The sequence below is a fragment of the Nannospalax galili genome, unplaced genomic scaffold (assembly GCF_000622305.1).
Source record: "Nannospalax galili isolate Female #2095 unplaced genomic scaffold, S.galili_v1.0 scaffold901, whole genome shotgun sequence".
NCBI classification, from domain to species: domain Eukaryota; kingdom Metazoa; phylum Chordata; class Mammalia; order Rodentia; family Spalacidae; genus Nannospalax; species Nannospalax galili.
This window is the reverse complement of record NW_008344555.1, coordinates 1,573,740-1,588,528: the sequence shown is the minus strand read 5'-3', so window position 1 is coordinate 1,588,528 and position 14,789 is coordinate 1,573,740. Positions and strand designations below refer to the sequence as shown.

The 14,789-nt window shown below is 39.9% G+C and overlaps 1 protein-coding gene and 1 pseudogene across 1 annotated transcript in view; one reads left to right on the top strand and one right to left on the bottom strand.

Moving 5' to 3' along the window:
• LOC103740156 (transmembrane 9 superfamily member 2-like) overlaps nucleotides 1-14,789 on the bottom strand; it is a 134,973-nt gene that overhangs the window by 80,398 nt on the left and 39,786 nt on the right. Inside the window, exons 6-7 of the mRNA XM_008840713.1 lie at nucleotides 5,473-5,597; nucleotides 2,030-2,141 (exon numbers count right to left, since the gene is read on the bottom strand). Coding sequence (XP_008838935.1) covers nucleotides 2,030-2,141; nucleotides 5,473-5,597 — 237 coding nt within the window. The remainder of the gene's footprint in view (nucleotides 1-2,029; nucleotides 2,142-5,472; nucleotides 5,598-14,789) is intronic.
• On the top strand, nucleotides 5,076-5,167 carry LOC115071655 (annotated as a pseudogene).

The window sequence follows — 14,789 nt, the reverse complement described above, 5'->3', positions numbered from 1 at the left end:
AAAGAAAGAAAGAAAGAAAGAAAGAAAGAAAGAAAGAAAGAAAGAAAGTCCCAATGCTATAAATGTACATAGTGTCCCAGGCCAGCTCACAAACAAAGCTTACACAGGTAAAATACACAGCTCAAGTTAATATTATTAGAATGAAGTAAAAGCAACTTTATCTGATTTTATGAAAACAGCAAAGGATGCTTGTATTTGGCTAGGATATTTAATTATTTGAGAATTTCATACATATATAAATTGTATTTTGATCAGATCCACCCCCACAGCCTCCCCACTGACTTTCTCATACTCCCTCCCACTTCTTTCTCCAAGCTTCATGCTGGAAGCCAGAGTGGGCTGCATAGTGAGTTCCAGGCCAACCCATCCTACAGAAAGTGAGACTCTGTCTCAACAACTCCCATACCCATCTCTGAAACCAAAGGCAAAATAAAACCTTAAAAACTAAATATTATTATGTTGCCTCTGAACTTCTCTGTAGCTAACATTTGCTTGATGAGGGCCAGAAACTCACCAGCTCATCCAAAGTCCATAAACTCTTTGAGTTCAGGAAGTAGTTTGCAGATAGCTACATTAAGGTTGCGGTGGAAGCAGTTACAGGAGGACAGAATCTGTGACCCAGGTGGCTAAAGGCACATAGCTTCTGCATACCACTGACCTCTCTATAAGCTGCTCAGTATGTGCACAGAATGGCTTGCTGTTCATGTCCTGTGCCATCCTCTTCTTAGGATTACACCTACCCTCCCAGCCCATCTCCTGGATGTCTATACACCAAAGGCACATGGACTACTTCCACAGACCTCGCATTTCACCCAGTATAGGATCCAGAATCAACCTATGTCATAGGACATGGTGAAATTTTCCATACTAGGAGAGGCAGGAAAGGTGGGGAAAACATATTGAAGCACATGTCAAAGGGACAGGTACTATACACGTGCAGGTCCACATGTAGATGTGGACCAATGGAGCAGCCACTAAGCACATAGGGTGAGTTGATTTTCAAGTGCCACAAGTGAGATAAGCACTAAGTATAAAGTACACACCTGGGCACCAGGCATGGTGGCATGCACCTTTAATCCCAGCACCCAGGAAGCAGGGGCAGGTGCATCTCTGTGAGTTAAAGGCCAGCCTAGTCTGCACAGTGAGTTCCAGGTCAGCTGGGGCTACAAGGAGCTCAAAAAGACACAAAAAGCTAACAAAAGTCTCTGTAAAACAGCAACATCAGAATATTCATAAGGATGCTTACAAAACATATCTATATCTCCTTTATCAAACACACACCAAGCCTACACAATTATCTGCTCTTTTATATATTCTGAAAAGGATAATTCAATGACATGAGAAGTAATAGGCATAGTGGTACACACCTGTAATCCTAGCACTTGAGAGGTGAGGCCAGGAGGATCAGAAGTTCAAGGCCAGACTGGACTATATGGAACCATGTCTCAAAAGAAAAATGATGAGAAGCTAAGATCATGTGACTTACCCAAGATCACAGTTAGTAAATGGTAAAGCCTCAGTTTCAACAGGTGTTCTGGTTCCAATATTTGCATTCTACTCACTACACTAGAGCATGACTCTTTCATGAACCAGTCTTTCTTTAAGGTCCCACTTGCACAATCAAACTAGCCTGCCAATCCAAGGGAATGCATCTCTGATGTCCCATGTACCTCAATAGAAAGGAAGGGAAAGGAAAGTACCTGGCAGCCTTTGAAATGTAGTGGAGTTAATACAGCAACACCTTTTGTGACTCTCCACTGAATTGTTCTTACACAAAAAATTTATCTCATTTCTGGAATATAAACTGCGTTTTTAGTGTGTGTGTGTGTGTGTGTGTGTGTGTGTGTGTGTGTGTGTGTGTTGCTAAAGAAGGAACCCAGGGCCTCATGCATGCTAGACAACCACTTCATCACTGGAATACAACCCCAGTCCTACAACATTAAATTGATGAAAGTTTCAGCTTTAATATGAAATATATATTTATATACCTGATTAATAACAAATTAATATGATAGCATAGAATACTTGCCTCAAATTTGACAGAGTATGTGTAGATCACATTTAAGGTATTTGTATCTTCCTCAGGAATTTCCATAGGCGGTCCACTGCAAGTCAGGTCATTTTCATCTGAATGTTTATAGCTAATAAAAGAGAAAATCAGGAAGGGAATTTTGACATAAAATGGATGAAAATTTTCCAGTTCATGGCTATTCAGATATGCAACAGCAGGCTGGAAAAAATAGGCTTTCCAAGCCAGGTGTGGTGGTGCATGCCTTCAATCCCAGCACTCACAAGGCAGAGGCAGGCAGATCTCTGTGGAACTGAGGCCAGTCTGGTCTACATAGTGAGTTTCAGGCCACCTGGGGCTACAAGGGAGACCCTGTCTCAAAAAGACAAAAAAAAATGAAATAGGCTTTCCATTATGTTGTTCATTTAAAACCCACCATCCTCATGCCTCACAGTTTAACTCGGAGTACTGTGATTACACAAAGGCACTACCATACTCAGCTATACTTCTTTATAATTTAAAATACTTTCATTTCTAAATGTTCCCAACCCTGAAATTGGACTCCATATACCGCCTAGAATTTCATACTTAAGAACATTCCTTTGCCTGTGAATAGAAAGAAAATGCATTCTACCACAAGTGACTTTTTTCTTCTTTCATCTCATCCCTCTTCTATATACTATCTTGTAATATTAACTATAGGGCTAGAATATTAAGTACTTGAAGAAGAAATCATATTTACAAGCACCCAGATATGTGAGGGCTATGTATAAAGTAGCATGCTTAGCAAGGAAAGACACTACTAACACACACTACTAATGGCAATGTAAATTGATGCGTCCATTATGGAAAAACACATCGAGATTCCTATATGATTCAACTACTCAACTTCTGGGTATATATTCAAGGGAAATGAAGTCTGTATACCAGAGACACCTATACTCCAATGCTTACTGAAGCACAAGTCATAAGAATCAACTGGTATGTCCATTATGAGATTCAGAAAATGTCACACATATACATAATGGTATATTATTCAGCAATGAAAAGGACGAAACCCTGTCATTTGAAGAACAATGGATGAAAGTTGGGAAAATTATATTAATAGGCCAGCCATGGAAAAATAAATACCACATTTATACTCATATATGAAAGTTAAGATAGCTCATCTTAAAGTTGACTGAAGCTTGCCATGGTGGAACATACCTTTAATTCCAGCACTCAGGAGGCAGAAGCAGGTGATTGCTATGCATTTGAGGCCAGCCTGGTCTCCATAGTAAGTTCCAGGCTAGCTTAGACTACAGAGTAAGACATAACGGTTATCAAGAAACAAATGACAACAAATGCTGGCAAGGAGATTCGGGAAAGTGGAACATTTTACTTTGTGCTGGTACAAATGTAAACTTGTGCAGCCACAATAGAAATGAATGTGACAATTCCTTAAAAAAATCAGAATAGAGCTACTGTATGACCTAGCCTTAGCTTTCTTAGGTGTGTTTGCAAAGGACTCTAAGTCAGTGTACCATAGAGATAATTTCATGCATTTGTCTGTTGTGCATGACTCACTATAACCAGGACATAGAACTAATCTAGATGTCAATTAACAGATGAATGGATTAAACAATGGTAAATATACACAATGGAATTTGATGTAATCATAAAGAAAAATAAAACCATGGCATATGAAAGGAAATAGAAACAGCTGGAAATCATATGTTAAGTGAAATAAACCAGACTCAGAAAGACAAATACTATGTTTTCTGTCACAGGAGGAACACATATTTAAAATTAAAAATATGTATGTGTGTATATTAGTGTATGTCTGTAGTTTATGAAACTAGAACGGGATCATGAGAGGAGAGGAAGAGACCTTTTAGGAAGGTGGGAAATGGGATAATAGGAAAGCAGAAGAGAGGACTAACTGGAGGAAGGGAGGGAGCCAGCTGGGAGGGAGCCAGTCGGGGAGGGGTGAATGAGAACAAAATATGACAATATATCTGTCTAGATACTATGATGAAATCCATTACTTTGCATTCTAACCTTAAAAATTAAATTTAAAGTGATAAATTTGGGCATAGTGATGCATGCCTTTAATCCCAGCACTTGGGAGGCAGAGGCAGGTGGATCTCTGTGTGTTCAAGACCATCCTAGTCTGCATAGTGGGTTCCAGGCCAGTTGGGACCCTGTCTCAAAAAGACCAAAAAACTGACAAATTTATATAAAAGAAGAACCAGCAAAAAGCATGTCTTGATGGCACAAGTGTGTAATCCCAGCACGTGGAGGGGGGGCAGAGGCAAGATGATCACGCTTTCAAGGCCATATTCAGCTACACCTTGACTACACAAGACCTTGTCTCAAAAAAAAAAAAAACCATAAAGTATGATGGTGATGGCTAGAGGCTATGAGGGAATAATGAGGGAGGTTGGATAACAGATCATCATCATTGAAACACAAGAACTATGCCTATTACTTCTCATGTCACTGAATTATCCAGATAATTGTGTAGGCTTGGTGTGTGTTTGATAAAGGAGATATACATATGTTTTATAAGCATCCTTATGATCTCTGCATTGAGATGAAAACTGTGCACCACCACACTGGGCAGCACACCTGCTCTTTTAATCTGTCACTTTTACTAGGGAAATTTTTCTCCCTCAAAGTATTCTAGGTTGTGCACTATTGTGGCCACAATGGATCATGAGTCTCTACATTGTGTGACATATTCCCCTTTTTAACTCCCTTAATAAAACAGAATTAATAGTATCCAATATTTTAAAGAACCTTATAGTTGCAACTTTAAAGGTTTCTTGTACAATCTCCTACTCAAGCAGAATTGCTCTTTACAATTCATCAGGCAAGTACTAGGGCCTAGATGCAATGGTAAATCCTAATTGTGCAATCTCTTTATAAGTTGGGTCATCTAGGTTCTACCTACCTCTGTCTAGGGATTAAAGTACTCATTAATTCTTCAGGCTGTTTACCAGCTTTTAAGATGGCTTTAATCATTAGCAGATTCTTATAGTCACCTGATACTTTCCTAAACAGAATCTACTGACACTAGACCTGCCTTTCAAGAAAAACAAATCTATTCCCGGCTTCATGTCTTTGGTGCTGGCAGCTTCTCGTCTGCCGGTTCTATCCTCAAACGCAGAAACATGGGTGAGACAAACAACAAACAAACAAACAAACAAAAATCCAAATGCAACCCCTTTGTCATAAGGCAGCAACTAAATGAATACTCAGAATGTTCTCTTACTCTTAATTCTTCCTCGCATTGTGTGGCACTCAGACACTAGAGGAAGCAAGAAGCAAAACTAATGTTTCAAAAGACATTATGTAAGATTACATCACACACACACACACACACACACATCCTGAAAGTAAGAGCTCAAGTTAAGAATCTCTAAATTTTAAATCAATTTTAAAATCATTAGCACTAATTAAAAACAAAACTCTATAATTACCTTTTGGGTTCAATTGTGGAACTAACCAATCTTGCAAAATTCCAATTTGTGTCACTTTCTCGGTGATATGTAATGGTAATATCAACATGGTTGAAGGGGTACAAAGTATAATTTTTTAATTCAGACTGTAAAAAAGGAAAAAAAAGGAAGTTTAAGATTTGAAACTGGGAAACGAAAAAATACAAAATGAGCCATAAATTAAGCATACTGAAGAGTAAATGTAATTTTCTAGGATTCAAACTGCCACCTTGAGCATTTGGTCTAATAATGAAAGTGCCAGTCAGTTCTGTAAGTACCAAGTAGTTGTTATAGAGGAATGGCATTTTAAAGCTTTAAAATTCAGAAGTATGTGTCCTTCCTGGGTTTTAATCACATAAGAGCATGAAGTAATAAAAATTGAGTACTAAAATATCATCAGCAGAGACAGGCACAGTGGCTCATGCCTTATAATACCAACACATGAGAAGCTAAAGGAAGAGAACTGTGTCCAGTTTAAGACCAGTCTGGGCAACATACTGAATTCCAGAACAGCCTGAGCTAGAACAAAAGCCTGTTTCAAAAAGAGTCATCAGTATATAAAGTTTAAGCACATTAAGAGTTTGGCCTTGGGGTTGGAGAGATGTCTCCATGGTTAAGAACACTGGCTGTTCTTGCAGAAGATCCAGGTTTGAAACCCAGCACCCACATGACAGCTAACAACTATTGAGAACACCAGTTCGAGGGGATCTGACACCCTCTTCTGACCTCCGTAGGCAATGCACAACATGAGTGCTCTTACACACATGCAGGCAATATACTCGTACACAAAAAGTAAATAAAATAAATATTTTTTTAAAAAGAGTTTGGCTTTTCTGCCATGTCCAAGTAGTGGTCTCAAGCACTCAAGAGGTAGAGACAGGAGGATCAGGAGTTCAAAGCCATCCTTACCTGCAGAGCAAGTTTCAGTATATCCCAAGCTACATTAGATCCTGTCTCAAAATAACAAAAACCAAAAATGGGAGCTGGAGCAATGGCTATCAGTAAAATGTGTCTCACAAGCACAAGAACCTGAGTTCCATTCTCAGTACCCATGTAAAAATCTGGGTGTAGTAGCATATATCTGTAATTCCAGTGCTGGAAAGACAAAGACGAAAAGATCCCTGCGGCTTCCTGGCTGAATTAATGAGCTTCATTTTCAGTGGCAGACCGTGTCTCAAAAAAGAAGTTGGTGAACAAATGAGAAGGGCACCTGGCATCATCCTCTGTCCACCACATGTGTAAATGCATACACCACGCACATGCGGTTTGACCTTTATCTGCTAGCAAGAAAATGTCCAATATTTCACAGTATTAACAGCAGTAATTGAAGATGGTAGAATTATAGTCAGTAATTTTCTTGGGTTTCTTTTCTTTTCTTTTAAGACTTTTTTATACTTTCCAAATTTTCCATAATGAAGACATAATTACAAATACCTTATAAGCATCAACAGACCAAAAATGAATTTAACAAGCCAGGTGAGGCAGATTAATTGTCAAAAGGTCCGGGAAGTCTGGGCTACATGAGATCCTGTCTCAAAAAATTCCTACAGTGTGTTCCCCAATTTACTTCTTAGTAGCCATAAAGAAGTGGGGAGGGGGGGTTGAGACAAGGTCTCCCTGTATCTTCAGGTGGCCTGGAACTCACTATGTAGACCAGGCTGGCCAAGATCTCACAGAGATCCACCTGCCTCTGTCTCCCAAGTGCTGGGATTAAAGGCATGCACCACCATGCCCAGCTGATTAGTACTTCTTAAACTTTAACATTCATACAATGTTAAGATTACCTAGGAATCTTGCTGAAATACAGATTATGATTCACTAGCTGGGATGAAGATTGAGATTCTTCATGTCTACCGAATTCTTAGATGATGCCAGTTCTCCTGGGCCAGGACCACACATTGAAAAGCATTGTTCATTGAAGGACTTCAGAAGACAGAACACACGTAATTGTTCCTTATGGTAAGAATGCTTAAGGTAAGTGAAAAAAATTAAGTGAAAAACTACCATGGAGATTTGGGGGAAGTTTTGCAATAAATGTTATTTAGGGTTAGATGTGTCCCCTAAAAAAGTAAAACCCCAAAAGTCCAAATCCCCCAAATCTGTGATCGCTGGATCTCTGCAGTTAAAATTAGACCATGATGGTAGGCCTTAATATAATCATAATGGGTTAAGATACGGCATTTTTTAAAAATTTTTGAGACGAGCTCTCATTTTGCAGCCTAGGATAGCCTGAAACTTACCATGTAACCAAAAGTATCCTTGAACTTGGAAGGCAGAGGGAGGTGGCTCTCTATGAGTTTATTGCCAGCCTGCTCCAAGTCTTCCAAGGCTACATAGTGAGACCCTGTCTGGAAAATAAAAGAAACTTTGTACTGTTATCAATTTTTTGTGACCCCCCCTCATATTCAATTACATGACCCACAGTTTAAGAATCCATGGATTTGCTGGGTATGGTGGTGCTCGCCTTTAATCCCAGCACTGGAAAGCTCTGTGAGTTGTGACAAGTCTGAGTTACAGGGTGTCTTAGTTTGTTCTTCATTGCTGTGACAAAACACTCTGACCAGTACCAACTTGGGGAGGAAAGGGTTTATTTGTCTTACATCTCCCAGGTGAGGTCCCTGTTGGGGACGGGGGAAACTGCTGCTCTTTGGAACCCTAACAATACCAACTTGGGGAGGAAAGGGTTTATTTGGCTTACATCTCCGGTCACAGTTCATCAGGGAGCCCAAGGTAGGAACTCAGGGCAGGAACCTGGAGGCAGGAGCTGGAGCAACGGCCATGGAGGAACGCTGCTTATAGGCTTGCTCCCCTGGCCCCTGCTCAGCCTGCTTTCTTATGCAACACAGGCCCACCCGTCCAGGGGTGGCACCACCCACAGTGCGCTGGGCCCTCCCAAATCACTCATCAAGAAGATGCCCTTCAGACATGGCCACAGGCCAGTCCAATAGAGGAAATTCCCTGATTGAGGCTCCCTCAACCCAGGTGTGTCAAATTGACACTAAAGCTATCCAGCACACGGGGAGACCTTGTTTCTAAAAGACCAAAACAATGAATACATGGGTTAGGAGGAAAAAACAGAAAATTCCAGATGGCACAGAAGCAAAGATTGGAGAACTGTAGCTACAAGCCAAGAAAGGCCAAGGACTGTCAGTCACTGGTAGAAGTCAGGAGAGAAACTTTATGTAGAAGCTCCCTTGGAGCCCCTGGAGAAAACCTTAATGTCAGTCCTCTGACCTTCCTGAACTAAGAGAGTATATTTCCTTTTTTCTCTGGAGACATGGTCTCATGTAGCCCATGTAACTGAGGATGTCCTTGAATGCCTGATTCTCTACTGCCACCTTTTATGTTGGGATTACATTTGGCATGTACTAGTTTGTTCAGCTTTTATACATATATTTTTTGTTTGTTTTTATGTGTATGAGTGCTTTGTATGCATGTGTGTTAAGTGCACTTGAGCATGCAATGCTCACAGAGGCCAAAAGAAGGCATCCGACTTCCTAGAACTAGAGTTACTGGATAGTAGTGAGCCTCCATGTGGGTGCTGGGAACTGAACCTAAGTCCTCTGCAAGATCAGCCAGTTCTTCACCACTGGGCCCTCTCTCCAGCCCTGTATTTTTTTTTTTAACTTTTGAGTCTGGGTCCCAGTTTATAGCCCAGGCTGACCTGGAATTCAGTGTGTAGAACCAGGCTGGTCTCAAAGTTAAGGTAATCCTCCTGCCACTGCCTCACAAATGCTGAGGTTACCAGAATGCACCACCATACCAGGAAGGAAAATAAATTTTTGTTCGTTTGAAGCTATCTACTTTGTGGTACTTTGTTGCAGTAGATCTAGTAAACTAGTACCAGAGTAAAGAATGAATGTTCTGGGACTGGGAAAATGGCTCAGTTGGCAAAGTACCTCCCATGCAAGTACGAGGACCTGAGTGCAGATCCCCAAAACCCCTGACAAAATTCAGCCACCATTCACATAGTGGGCTGAGGTTGAGTACCAGCTGACTGGATCACCAGTAAAAGACAGTATTCCAGAAAGTGTCCTTTTGAATCTCATAATCTTTAGAAAATGTTATCTTGTGTAAAAATTAACTTCTGCCCAGTTAACCCCCTGAATTACCAGAAAAAAAAATTCCAGTTCATCCAAGATAACATGTGTTTCTCCACACTGAGAAACATCCAGGATCTATTTGCTCCACTGAAATCACAGATGGAATTTAAAGCACTACAGCAGATTCAGCATCTTCCATTGCTTTCAAGCTCAAACCTTTCATTGGATATTTTGAGGCGAAATGAGACCATTGGATTTTAAGATATTTGTTTTTATTTTATGTGTGTGGTTTGCATGCATGTAAGTGCACCGCATGCATGCAAACTCACAGGGGTCAGAAGAGGACACTGAATCCCCTGGAACTGGAGTTAAGGACAATTATTAGATGCCATGTGGGTGCTGGGAACCAAACACAGGTTCTCTATAAGAGAAGCCAGAGCCCTTAACCACTGAGCCATCTCTCCGGTTCCCAAGATATTCTTAATGATCCATCACAAAGTGAACTAATGGGTGAACCACACTTGATGGTGGGACATAAATTCTGTTTACTGTAACAGTGTGTTGTTTAAGAATGAGAGATGCTGCATCTTGCTTTGTCTTTCTATTATAATTTGATGTACACATTAGCACTGACCTATTAAGGAAAAATCCTGGCTGTAACATTCATATGTATCCCCAGCCCTACAGAAGGGGCAGAGACATAAGTATCCCTGGACTTGTTAATGAGCCAGTCTAGCCAATCAATGAGCTCCAAGTTCAATGAGAGACCCTATCTCAAAAAGATGAGGTAAAGAGTGATCAAGGAAGGCACCTGACATGGACCTCTGGCCTCCACATACATGAACACCACAAACACATGCACACCCAAAGAACAATATATTTTGTAATCAGACATTCATCTACTAGCTATCTGATGCCAAGTAATTTAATCACTTCAAACCTCAGTTTCTTCACTTTAAAAATAGGGAAAAGGCCAGGTATGGTGGCACATGTCAATAAACCCAGCCTAAGAGAGGCAAGACGGGAAGGTTGCCCTAAGTTCAAGGCCAGCCTGGGCTATATTACACCCTGTCTTAAAACAAAACAAGGGCTCGGGAGATGGCACCAGTCATTAAAAGCTAAGGCTAACAAATGAAATGTCAAAACAAATCAAAACAAAAAGCCAAACAGGAATACACTAAAAAAAAAATGCTGACAGGATTAAGAAGAATAATATATGTAAAATATTTAATAAAGTTTTTAGCATAGGGCACCTTCAAGAAATGTTAGCCAATATGTCACCTAGGCTTTGAGTCCTCAGAAAATTAAGGTAAATTAGTCCTGTGAATTGCCATATTGAGTAATCTACAACAAGTGGAACTGGGTCCAAGATTACAAATCACATCTCTGCATATCTCAGTACTGAGGGTGTTAGCACTGAAGGAATTTAGAGATCATTAGTAAAATGATAAAAGAACTGATCTTGTGGACAGATTGGGGCAGGAAGCAAATACTGTTCACTGAATACTAAGAGAAGATTAAAAGCTATAGACGTCAGCTAGATAAAGAGCACTGATATTGTAATTGCCCGAAGACACACTAATGGGACAAAGTTGAGCATCAGTTTTGGCAGCTTACTGTAATGAGGAGACTCATTTGTATTCATTTTCTGAGGACTGAAGGCTGCATAGTAGATTACTTAAGTCTTCCTAAGCCAAGCACTTTACTATATATATATATATAATCCAATTCTTTTCATTTATGTGTGCACATGTATGTATGCACACGTATGTGCAGGCACCCATGGAGGCCAGAAGGTGCCAGATCCCCTAGAGGTGGTTATAGGCAGTTGTGAGCCACCCAATGTGAGTGCTGAGTATCAAACTCTGGTTCTTTATAAAAAGAGCAAGTGCCTGTAACCACTGAGTCATCTCCCCAGCCCCATTATTCAGTTTTTACATAAGTCTTTCCCAGGATGAGAAAGTTAATATGAGATCCTCTGCATAAGAATCTGAAACCATTTACCCTTCCCAAAGGCAACACCCTTGGGTAAAGGGGTGAACCAGAAATAAATTTGCCCCATGCCTCCAAAGGACCATAAGACTGCCTTGTTTTATACAGAACAAGAGAAGGAAAAAAAAAAAAAAAAAACCCTGACTTTGAAAAATCGTGACCACCAGCTAGCTCTATCATCAGTTAGCAGGCTGCCTTCATACCTAGTTAACTCTAAGGTTTTCAAATGGTGAATTTTCTTTAGGATAGTCTAAGTCTAGTTATCCTCAAAGACATCTTGGGTAAGTTAAATAAGATCTCTAGAGATAAGAATCTTGATCCTTGAACTCAAAGAAATCTCAGTTTTCAGAGACAATAAACATGTTTTAAAAAAAAAATGAATCACCCTTAGGGTTGGAGAGATGGCTCAGCGGTTATGAGCACTGGCTGTAGTTGGAGGTGACTGTGATTGGTTCCCAACACCCACATTGTAGCTAATAAGCATCTGTAACTCCACTTTCAGGAAGTCTGATGCCCTCTTCTGACCTCCCTGGGCACTGTATGCAGAAGTGCACTTACATACAACCAGGTAAAACAGTCATATACATAAAATGAAAATAAATAAATGTTTAAAAATGCAGCACCAGGAGGCTGGAGAGATGGTTCAGTAGTTAAGAGCACTGTCTGCTCTTGCAGAGAACCCAGGTTCAGTTTTCAGCACCCACAGTAGGAGAACACTTGCCTAGAATGTATAAGGTCTGGGGTTCCATCCACAGCACCAAAAAGGAAAAGAAAGGGTAAAAGAAATAAAAGGCAAGCTTCAAAATAACATCATGAGGGCTGGAGAGATGGCTCAGTGGTTCTTGCAGAAGACCCGGGTTTGAATGCCAACACCCACGTGGCAGCTAACAACTGTCTGTAACTCCAGTTCCAGGGGATCCGACAGTCTCTTCTGTTCTCCATGGGCACTGCACAACATGGATGGACTTACCTACGTGCAGGCAATCCACGCATTATCATAAAATAAAAATAATGAATAAAATATAAGGAGTTGGATAGATGGCTCAGTGGTTAAGAGCACTTACTGCTCTTGCAGAGGACCCAGGTTCGATTCCCAGCACCCACATGGCAGCTACAAACCATCCTTAACTCCAGTGCAAGGGGAATCTGAAGCCCTCTTCTGACCTCCATGGCATTTCATAACACGGGTGAACTCACACACATGCAAGCAATACACTCATACACAGAAAATAAAAAATAATAAATAAAATATTTTAAATAAATAAATAAAATATTTTAAAAAGGATAGCTATTTAAAAAATAACTGCATGAACCAGAAGAATATAAAATAATGACTTAACTGATTTGGAAAAGAACAAAATAGGCCTGAGAATTTAAAGCTCTTGCCTAGTATGTGCAAGGCCCTGGATTCAACTGTCAGTACTGCAAGAAAGAACAAATTAGAACTTATAGAAATTAGAAAAATGATTAATGAAATTAAAAATCTACTATGTATGTTTAAGAGAAGAAAAGATATTGATGAGGGTATAGTTTATGGATAAGAATATAGGCCAGAAAACAGCACCAGTGAGTGTGGATAAGGTTAAAATAACTGTAGTTTTAGGGATTTGTGTGTGTGTGTGTGTGTGTGTGTGTGTGTGTGTGTGTGTGTTAGAGACAGGGTCTCCCTGTAACCCCAGCTGGCCTGGAACTCACTATGTAGATCAGGCTAGCTTTGAACTCACAGAGATCCACCTACCTCTGCCTCCTGAGTGCTGGAATTAAAGGCATACACCACCACAACTGGCCTTAGGGGTCATTTCTATAGTTCAGTACAGAATAGAGGTTAAGAGAAATAGAGGAGCTGGGTGTGGTGGTGCACACCTGTAATCCCAGCACTTGGGTGGCAGAGGCAGGCAGATTTCTGTGAGTTTGAGGCCATTCTGATCTACAAAGTGAGTTCCAGCCCTTCAGAGAGTTCTGAAAGCAATACAAAGAGCTGACAAAAGGAATGACCGTACCCAAGGAGTTGCAGAAAGAAATCCAATGAAGGTATAAATGTGGAAAAGTACAGCTACATCACAAATGTAAATGGAAATAAAAATGATGGGATTCAATACTCATCTTTCATTAATAACTTTAAATATTAACTGACTGAACTCCCTAGTCAAAAGACATAGACTAGGTGAATGAGTTAAGAAACAAAACCCATCTTTTTGTTGTCTACAAGAAACCCATTTCACTTTCAAAAACAGACACTATCTTAAAGTGAAAGGATGGAAAAAATTATCTTCAATATACATCTTTCATTAATAACTTTAAATATCAATGGACTGAACTCCCCAGACAAAAGATACAGACTAGTTGAATGGATTAAGAAACAAAACCCATCCTTTTGTTATCTGTAAGAAACTCATCTCACTTTCAAGGACAGGCACTACCTTAAGGTGAAAGGATGGAATAAAATATACCAAGCGAATCATATGAAGAAAAAACCAGGCATTGCAATTCTAATATCTGACAAAATAGACTTTAAACTAAAACTAATCAGAAGAGACAAAGGTGGCCACTTCATGCTGATCAAAGGAACACTAAACCAAGAAGATATTACAAACATGAACATGTATTCACCAAACTCTGGTGCAACCAACTTCATAAAAACAGTACTACAGGGTTTTAAGACCCAGATTAATCCCAACTCATTAATAGTAGGGGACAAGAATACCGTACTGTCTCCATGAGATAAGTCAACAGGGCAGAGAGTTAACAGACAGACATCTGAATTAAACAAATCCATATATCAAATGGACTTAACAGACATCTACTGAGTATTCCACCCAAGCACCAAAGGACATACTTTCTACTCAGGACATCATGGTACCTTCTCCAAAATTGACCAAATACTGGGGTACAAAACAAACCTCAACAAATACAATAAGATTGAACTAATTCCATGCATTCTATCAGAACACAGTGCAATAAAGCATACAATCAACACCGGAAGAAGCCCTAATCACCACATGAACACATCAGATTAAACAACATACTCCTGAACAATGAATGGGTGAAAAGAGAAATTAAGAAAGAAAAATACTCCTGGAACTAAATGAAAAGGACAATACAACACAACAAAACCTTTGGGACATGCTGAAAGTGGTCCTTAGAAGGAAGTTTATAGCTCTAAGTGCCTACATCAAAAAAATCAGAAACAACACAAATAAATGACTTAACATTGCAACTCAACACATTTGAAAAGCAACAGCAAACGAAACCCAAACCCAGTAG